This window comes from Trematomus bernacchii, unplaced genomic scaffold (assembly GCF_902827165.1).
Source record: "Trematomus bernacchii unplaced genomic scaffold, fTreBer1.1, whole genome shotgun sequence".
In the NCBI taxonomy this organism is placed as follows: Eukaryota; Metazoa; Chordata; class Actinopteri; order Perciformes; family Nototheniidae; genus Trematomus; species Trematomus bernacchii.
Window position 1 is genome coordinate 4,559,718 of NW_022987593.1, and position 10,267 is coordinate 4,569,984.

Genomic DNA, 10,267 nt, shown 5'->3' on the forward strand with positions numbered 1-10,267 from the left:
GGAGTGTTGGGTGACTCAATGGTTTTGTTAACTGCAAGTTTGTTTAATAAGTCAGGAGCGGGTGGCCCAGTGGGAATCAGGCTCATGTCTGCCCCCTGGAAACCTGCTGTGACACCCATTAAACCCACAGATCAGCCATTAAACAGGTCTGTGGACCAGACTCAGGAAACTAGTGTTAGTCTGAAGCAAATAGTGTGGCTTTTGATAAAGCTTGAGCCCATCCTGCCTTGATTCACTTTAACATTTAAAATTACTCATTAAATGTAGTATATAGTAAACCTCTGTTTGAGCATCTGTAACATTAGTTTGTTTTCTGTATATTTCCATTAATCAGTAAATACATACATATATCACTGATGATTGAACATTTGAGATAATTTAAACAAGTTGCACTTATATTATATAATGTTCTCACTCTCTCATCTGTATTGCTTTTCTATGCACTTTTAGTACAATAAAACAACCGGACTGTTGGTTATCATGCTGATCTCAGGATGTACGCACTTAGAGCGACACATAACCACTAAAACTGAGTGTAAATGATGACATAAATAAGTTGAGTTTTAGTATGAAATATTTATTCACAACATGTACAGAATCCATTTCCATCATTCACAAATATATAAATAAAAACAATAGCAAAACTTTTTACATGGCGTGTTGCGCACTGTGCAAACTAAACGTGTTTGCGTGCGTGTGGCCGATGAAGTTGAAATAATGGTGATCGAGTCCCTGCACCGGTGACAAGTATCCACCGTGCTGCTGTGTGTGCGCAGAGAGCGGCACTGTTGGGTACGAGATGGCCGGGCTGCGGGTCGAGCTGTGCCAGGAGAAGTGTCCCGGGGGGCTCTGCTGGTACACGGAGTCGGACGGGCTGAGGCTCTGGTGCTCCGGGGAGGAGTGCAGCTGGCTCAGGAAGTCGCACGGTTCAGGCATCGAGGCGACAGAGCCGAATATAGGCTCGGTGATCACACGAGATTTAGACTGTAAGAAGGCGAGGATCCGTGCGTACTTGATGTCTTTTGTTTCAGCCCTGTCCTCTGTGGTCAGGTAGTGCACCAGGTTCTTCATACACTCGTGGTATCCGTAGTGGAAGTAGTTTGCAAACTCAGCCAGCAATTCACCTGGAATGAATCAGAGCGAGACAGCGATTACAACCCAGAAGATAGTTTGTGTGCGTAAAGCTGGACTTTCAACAATGTTTTACGAATATAAATTAGATTAAACAGAAAATACTTAACTACACAAATAAATTAGAGTTATATCTAATCAGCATTGTAAAAATGTTCACACAGTCGCTTAATAGAAATGTGAGGTTGGGGTGCGTAAAGTGCCGGAGCTCCGTGAAAAGTGTTCTCACCTTTTTCTCTCCCACGGGGGAAATCTGCTGAGTGGAGCGCTCGGAGGTACTGAACTGTCATTTCCAAGATTTCAGCTTTCTCCAGTTTTCCAGAATTCTACCAAAAGTACAACAAAATTAAAGATTAGACGATGCTTTAAATCAAAAATGACATGCCCAGATTCTTCGTTGAACATAATACATATGGTCTTGCTAAAGTATCAATGTTGCAAAATATATAAAATAACTCTTAAAAAACATATATATTAGACATTTGACAATACCTGTTTTGCTAGTGCCATTGGTACAGTTTTCCCCAGTTCATTAAGGCAGCGGTTAATGCGGTCCCGTCTGCGTTTCTCAATGACTTTGTGAGAGATGGGAGTTTTCTGAAAAAAAAACAGGGAGAGAGACAACATGAGCATTCAAAGATAATATAAAACATAACATTTACAGCTCATTCCTACCAAAAATATGAACAAATGAAGCATTGAGGAAGATATGTGAGTGCAGCAACGAAGTAAATATAGAGATTTAAGGTTGAGATATACACTATAACTCCCTCAGTTTTGCGCGCCGCGCGCTTTGCTGCTCCAGCGCGCGCAAAGGACATCTGCGCTCCAAGAAGTTTCTTTATACCTATAACGTCCTATAGGAACTGTTTGAAAACTCTTTTAGCAAACAAATCAAAGTAAAAGTATTTGTAACCCAAATAATGACTCTATGATTCCCTGATATCCAGTATCTGTCTGATAAGCTGTTTTAGTCAGTTTTGCGCGCGTAGTTATCCTGTAATGTGTGCCACAGAGGTTGTGGGCGATATTTTCCCTCCACTAGCATCAAAATTACTCCAAGTTGTACTTCAACAATTTTTGATATAATTATAAAAATAAAAAATTCCATAAAATGACCCAAAAGTGTTAAAAGTGCTGCCTCTCCAAAGTAGTTCAGTCCTCATAAAGCAGTGCGCACAAGGAGCGCGTACCTTTCTGTCTTTCATTTTAGATGCCATCGACGAAAGTCCAACCAACTTGTTAAAAATCAGTGCAGCTGGACGTTGGAGAGATGTGTTGCTCTGGATGAGATGAAGCAGACTGAGGTTCGAGGGGAATGATGGTCCTTATAAAGGGATCATCCAAGGGACTCTGGCATTCATGGTGTAAATTATTCCATGGGATTAGAGCCATGCATTTGGTAAATGTGTGCATTTAGGATCAGTTAAAGAAATAGTTAAAATCTAAAGCCATGGGCTAGCAGGGGGGCAAACCTGCTTTGTTAATCCACGTGGCTGTTCAAAAGACACGTGATTACTTTTGGAATATTATTTGCATAGTAACAACCCAGGCGGGAAATAAGAAGTGAGCGTTGGGATCGCCTGATCCGGCGGGGCGCACTGTGCGCACTGAAAACAAAGCCGGCGAAAAAAGAACCCCTCTTTCTTCCAACTCGCGTTTCTCACACGATCGCCTGTTTACAAATCCCAGCAAGCGATCTTAACTCTCATCCGAGCCCGGTCCGAGTTTTAAGGCCTGTCCAGTGTCATTAGAGTAATTAAGTAAGCCTTTAATAGGCTGTTCCGCCAAGTTCAGGGGAGATCTTTTGGAGACGGAGTCCCCCCGTTTGTTCTCGGCGTTTCTCACACGACTTGGTGACACGTCCATCTTTTATGAGAGATGGCAAGCTTTTTGTTTACATTCTTTATTTTGTTGGACTCCTCGGCAGGTGTGTGATTAGCCCTGGCACACGAGCGTCGTCTGCGTCAGGGCCAGCGTCTCCAGCAGCCTCTGGCACACGAGGGTTACCCACCACTGGAGACTCTTTGGAGAGGCTCAATTTGTATCCTATTATCCTATAAGAAAATGTCTATTCAGTCGAATGAATAGTTTCATTGGCCTAAATTTAATAATGCTGTGAAAGAAAGGGAGAAATAAAGAAGAATGCAGCTGGTGTGAACGCGCATTATGCCCCGTCACCTGCAAGATGGGTAGCCTGGAGACCCCTATTCATTTGCCTAATTTCGGTCAACTTAACAAACTTTGGGAGAAATTATACTGCCATTGTTATGAAGGGTGAAGCTTTCTGATCGAATTAAGAGCATGTTTTGATCCGGTAAATGTCATTAGAAAGAAAGAAACAATCGCGTTTAAAGGGGCCTGGGTAATGCGCCAAGTGGAGACGCCAAAGCGCAAACTGCACAAAGGGTGCTAGTAAATGCCACAGGGGACTTTTGTACCCTCACATTGCTCAAGTTTTTCCCCCCAAACAAAGGGCATTATTTTATACTTGAATACATTTCATACAACAATTGGCTGTTTTCTTCAAACATATTTTCACAGCAAGGTTAACAACAGGTTTATTGTGTGCGCTCCTCACAGACTCAAACTGCTCTCATGCGCCAAAACACTGTGCTCCGATTCTTTTTGTCACTGAGAACGTTTTAATCTCGAAACTTTCACCGTGTTTAGATATATTTGATCCTGTGAGCGATGTAGAAGAATAAAAAGCAGCGGAGGTTGAGAAAGAAAGGCTCACAAGACATCTGAAGCGTTTGGAGAGTTTTCAGAGCACCATGGAGAGAAAAGCGCGAGCGAGCGGGACGGGGGCATAAAATCCAATTACTCAACTGTGCAGTTTTAACACTTTTTATGTGTTTGTCCTTTGAAATATAGACAGACTTGTGTGCTGTTGCTTTTTTTTCAAACCTGAATTAAATACTGGAAGTTTTAACAGACCGACTTTGTAACGCCAAGTGTTGCGTAAGAGGCCTGGCTATGCGTCAGGATTAACTCTACAACTTTGTTTCCCTATTTGGTATCTTATTTTACAAAAAAACATTTAATTTATTTATAGTTAAAGGCTCCTCCGAGTAGTATATGTGTCTCCAGTCACTGCATATCCACATTTTTCCATTTATTTTCTATCTTTTTTTCTTCTTTTGGCAGCCACTATTAAGCTATTTCATTATTTATATGATTTAATAAAACATCTTATTGTTTGGGAGTTCTTGTTATACTTATATTATTCATAATATAAAGACATTAAAATATTTCATTATTGCTTAAATTTGACGGATGTATTCAGAATGGTGCATGGATTGCACATTATACTTCTGTATCGATTTTTACGACATGTATTGATTGCATTGGACTTATGGACACATATAGTATGGTACAGTATGGTAAACATTTAATAACATACTGAATCACTTTTTTACACTTGGCTTGGTAATAAAAGGTTACAATAATTGATAGGATTTACAGAGATCACAGCTTACCCACACAACCAATATGATGTACCAGAAAGAAATTAAGCTTTAGGGAGTGGGCTGTGATATGAGTAGGCTATATAGAAATACTCTGGTCAAAACCGTTCTTTCTCCTGCACATGTATCTGCTGTCTAAGCTTCTGCATGGATACAACTTGGATATTAATACCTTTTACAGTCTTATTTTGTATGTTTGATGCCTTCACTCTCAGACATAGCTGCACATTTAGCTTGAATGGTCCTTGTACCTGATGTCACTTAGGTATTTTGTGCTTATGGTTATATTGAAAATATCCTGAAATCAATATAAGAGCACATTAACATATTGCATATTGCTAGTTTACTTTTGTAAATAGCTGCAGCATTTGGTTTTGATTGGGGAAACAAAACCTAACACAACATCCGTATAAAATAACACTTTTAGAATATGACTGTGTATGAAAAAATGTCTCTGCTCAGTGATTTTGTGGTGACTAAATTGCTAGTGTAGTTCCGGAAGTATAACAGCACCTGCCACTTACAGGGAAAAATAAACAAGCCCCTAATTTGTGACAGCAGCTCAGAGTGTGTCAGTGTGTGTGTGATTTCGTGTGTGTGTGTGTGTTTGTGTTCGCTTGTGTGTTGTCAGGCGCTGCGCTCTGACCCGTGGTGACCTCTGAGGGTCCCGGACACAATCCTTTGGTTCGCTGCGCCACCCTCCGCCTGAACCGCAGCAGTTCACACGGTCCCATTGAGCCTGCAGCTGAGTGCTTCAGCTGCCACAGCACCCTTTGAAAAGCAAATACAGCAGCAACACAGGCTGAAGATTTACTCAGGAAAGCTTGTTAATATGGAGGTTAAAGTTTATTTCATAGCTCTCACAAAAAAAGTCTAGAAATATATCAAAGTGTCCAGAAATGATCATGCATCACTATAAACTAAATTAATTTAACATTTACAGGAACATCACATTGATTTGGTATCTTGGGAGCATCTTGATTTACATAAATATGAATTACAACTTAAAACTGTTTTACCACTTACTCCTGAGGTTTAGTGATGCCTTTTAAGCATTAAGAATGTATATGTAGTAAAAGCTGTATTATCCTCTCTTTTTAAAGTGTAAAACAGCTCCCTCTTGTGGTACATTTGGGAATGTTCAATGAGCCAAGTCTGGGAGAGATTTACAGATGAGCAGCTTCACAGAGTTATAGTTTATAAAAACGGACTTTACGAACAGTTATCTGCTTGAAAACCTATAAACTATAATACATATATTAATAATTTTACAGGGATATTCACGCAGATATTAGATCATAAATCTGAGGTCTCGGAAACAATAACATTAGTCACACATTTTAGGATCTTTTTTGGAGAATATGATTTTTGTGGCTTTGGGTAAAGGTTATAGCCCACAATAATATATGTCTAGATCAATATCAGACTGATAAACAAGACAACAAGATTTAGTCAATGTTTTTTCTGACAACATAAATGTTATATCTTCTCAAAACCTTATTGATCAATCTCTTCCAAACATATCACAGTGAAAATTAAAAAGGAATACAAATAGGAATGTGTCAGAAAACAAAATGATCCCAACTTTATGGGCAACATTTAGATTTAAAACAGGGTTGTGTGGAGCAGAAATGTGCACTTTAGGACAACAGTGTATTTTATAATTGGATAATTATAATCATAGAAGATAGATAGAAATACTAAGGTCAAAGAGAAAAAGTGGCACTCTTTTTATTTATTTTATTTGAAGTTCAGTTATATTTTTTTCAAATGCAGTAGACTAAACATATTAATAGCTCCAGTTGTAGGGGAAGAGTGTAGCAATACATTATATAAACTCAAGAAGTATCTCAAACGTATTCCTGTATATGTTACAACTTGAGTGAATGTACTTTACTCTTCTTCTTTTTTGTAATAACGGGGTGTACAAGTCCTGCATCTGTGTGATACAAATGTGTGTAAAATGATACCGGGCGCTGTAATCACGGTATCATTTTACACACATTTGTATCACACAGATGCAGGACTTGTACACGCCTGTTATCTAACCGACAGGTCCGCACGCACTCTCCAGCCGAAACTCTCGTTTTATTAATTTAAGCATTTTCTTATTAATTTATGCAGACACACCCCCCCCCCAAATGCAATACCAGCCGCTCAATGCGCAGTGCAGATTCGGTAATGAATAAAAAAGAAGCATTCATTCACAAAGTAAATCAGGAGACCTTTAAAGTTTTATGTACACATCAAAGTATCAGTAGGCGTGTATGAAACACATGAATTCAAAAACAATTATGTACAGAAACATTTGCATGCGATAGTCCACCTTCTCTTCCCTTCCCTTTCTAACACACGGTTATTGATGATGTGTTGGTATTCTTTTGCTTGTTGATTAGCTATACTGTATACGTCTCCGTAGCTTTATACATCACAGTCATTTGAACTGGCTATAATGTGACTGATGCTATTAATAGTTTTCAAGTTAGAGAAGATGAAAATATATGTAAGTAACTTTCAGTTTACTTTAAGATCTTTAACTTGAGTATATTTCCCTGCAGAATAATGTAAAACTACAAGTCTTTTTTTAACTTAAAATTCATACTGAAGTTGTATTATCAGCAGGATGTGATGAAAGTATTACAAGTTTAAGTACTCATCTTGCCAAAAAAAGCCCCTGTGACTGATATTCTTTTATGTTTTATTGCTGTTATTATAAATAGTGATGAATCCGCATGTTAATATAATTTTGCTATTATAAGTGGTTGATTAAGCAGGTTTTAACTCCTTTATACAGGCAGCAGTGGTAATACATTTACTGTCAGAATCAGAGTCGGTTTTATTAGCAGGTAGATTTACACATACAAGGAATTTGCTTTGGTATAAATTGTGCATACAGAGACACAGAAAGAAGGATACGTAGCTACAAATAAAAAGTACTGTTACAAATGTTATTTAGAAAAACGTTATACTTGAATACATTTCATTGGCTGTTTTCTTCAAACATATTTTCACAGCAAGGTTAACAACAGGTTTATTGTGTGCGCTCCTCACAGACTCAAACTGCTCTCATGCGCCAAAACACTGTGCTCCGATTAATTATGTGGGGAACTGAGTACAGTAAAATATAATAAAATATGACAATATGTACTATATTCAAAGTGGAGAGTTATGCTGATTTTAAAACAGGGTTGTGTGGAGCAGTTTAGTCCTGGATTTAAATGTGTTTGTATGTTTTATTACTCCATGATCTGGTAATCTACAACATTTATTTGAGTATTTAAAGGGGACCTATCATGCAAAATGCACTTTTGTACGTCTTTTATACATGAATATGTGTCCCCGGTGATCCAGGGAACTCACCAAGTGTCAGAAAACACAACCCTCTCTATTTTCCTCCATACCCAAATCTCTAAAAAAGGGGCTGCAACGGATCTGATAAAAACTGATCCAGATTTGAACACTGTCCTGACGTCAGGACAGTGTTCAAATACGGCTATTGGGCCAACTCTCCAACTATCAGGGGAAAGTGGGGTTGGGCCACGGCCGGCCATTGCCGCTCGAAAGCGCTGGAGACGCTGTAGTACATATGCCAGGCCTGTAAGAGGCGCTGTAGTCTGCCACAAAAGCACAGAAGAAGACTTCCCGCGCATGGTTACTATGGTTACCCTTCTGTTTATTCTCCGCTGTGGCTTTTTTTCCTCCCTCCCTGAGGCAAGCGTTTGCTCCCGCTGCTGTAATTCAATGCAATCCCTCCCCGTCGAGGCAAGCACTGTAATTCTCTCCGGTTAGTCCACCAGCAGATGACAAACACCCACCTCTCCGCCTCTTCCAAGGAACGAGGGGACCGTGCGGCAGAGTTTCAGTTTCAGTTTCTTTCGCCGGTCAAGATGTCCGTTAAAGTTTAAATCTTCCGGACAAAATTAGAAAGGTGCCGGTCAAAGGTCTTCTTTGTTATTTATTGAGCTTTAAAACAAATGAATAACGACTCTATAGGCCTATAATAATATAATAAAACACGGAGGACGGAGATCTTTTTTTCTCCCCCTCTTGACTTGATCAGAGCGGCTCCCCTCTCCTGCAGGGGGGCATGGTCAGCTGCAGCTCACAGAATCAGCCCCCTGCTAAAACAGTGCTGGAGAACAGCACATAGAGCGAAATGAGGCATGGCTAAAATGCATGATCTGTTTGGTATTTTGAAAACAGAAACGTATAAATATACCTTATATAGGTATGGCCCTACAATATATCATTTAAATATAGCATGATAGGTGTCCTTTAAAGTGGATCTATCATGCTATATTTAAATGATATATTGTAGGGCCATACCTATATAAGGTATATTTATACGTTTCTGTTTTCAAAATACCAAACAGATCATGCATTTTAGCCATGCCTCATTTCGCTCTATGTGCTGTTTGCTGTCTACGGGGCTGATTCTGTGAGCTGCAGCTGACCACGCCCCCCTGCAGGAGAGGGGAGCCGTGCTCTGATCAAGTCAAGAGGGGGAGAAAAAAAGATCTCCGTCCTCCGTGTTTTATTATATTGTTATAGGCCTATAGAGTCGTTATTCATTTGTTTTAAAGCTCAATAAATAACAAAGAAGACCTTTGACCGGCACTTTTCTAATTTTGTCCGGAAGATTTAAACTTTAACGGACATCTTGACCGGCGAAAGAAACTGAAACTGAAACACTGCCGCATGGTCCCCTCGTTCCTTGGAAGAGGCGGAGAGGTGGGTGTTTGTCATCTGCTGGTGGACTAACCGGAGAGAATTACAGTGCTTGCCTCGACGGGGAGGGATTGCATTGAATTACAGCAGCGGGAGCAAACGCTTGCCTCGGGGAGGGAGAAAAAAAGCCACAGCGGAGAATAAACAGAAGGGTAACCATGGTAACTATGGGCGGGAAGTCTTCTTCGCTGCTTTTGTGGCAGACTACAGCGCCACTTACAGGCCTGGCATATGTACTACAGCGTCTCCAGCGCTTTCGAGCGGCAATGGCCGGCCGTGGCCCAACCCCACATTCCCCTGATAGGTGGAGAGTTGGCCCAATAGCCGTAGCGCCACTTCTGTGACGTCATTGAAGTGTTCAAATCTGGATCAGTTTTTATCAGATCCGTTGCAGCCCCTTTTTTAGAGATTTGGGTATGGAGGAAAATAGAGAGGGTTGTGTTTTCTGACACTTGGTGAGTTCCCTGGAACACCGGGGACACATATTCATGTATAAAAGACGTGCAAAAGTGCATTTTGCATGAGAGGTCCCCTTTAAGTTACCAATTACTTTTCAGATTCAGAATGAATTCTGAAGGTATTCAGAGTACAGTATGTATTAAAGTACATACATATTTTCAGCAACATTGACAAAAGGTAAATTAAGTAGTATTTTATTCAAATGAATAATTGTAACTTATAGTAGTTAAAAAAAATTGTGTGATATTTTAATTACAATTCTGTTTGTACCCTGGGGTCCTTAAAAGTGTCTTAAAGCAAGTGAAAATCTAGATATGCACTTCATTTGAACATGTAAAGAACCTGTGTAAAGAAACAATGTGAAATGATACATTATTGTAGTATGATTGAAAAATATCCCAAAGTATAGAAAAGCATAACATTAAAGTAATGAAGTAAAGTACTTTAAACTTGCTTCTTGTCCAGGGGGGGAATGAACT

General features: G+C 39.7%; 1 protein-coding gene across 1 annotated transcript; it reads right to left on the bottom strand.

Moving 5' to 3' along the window:
* Positions 1–648: 648 nt before the first annotated feature.
* On the bottom strand, positions 649–2,401 carry helt (helt bHLH transcription factor). The gene is made up of 4 exons (XM_034130485.1): positions 2,325–2,401; positions 1,624–1,728; positions 1,361–1,457; positions 649–1,124 (listed from the first exon to the last, which is right to left on the bottom strand). Exons 1-4 carry the CDS (start codon positions 2,349–2,351, stop codon positions 649–651), a joined length of 705 nt encoding a protein of 234 aa, XP_033986376.1. The 5' UTR covers positions 2,352–2,401.
* Between the last annotated feature and the right edge of the window lie 7,866 nt (positions 2,402–10,267).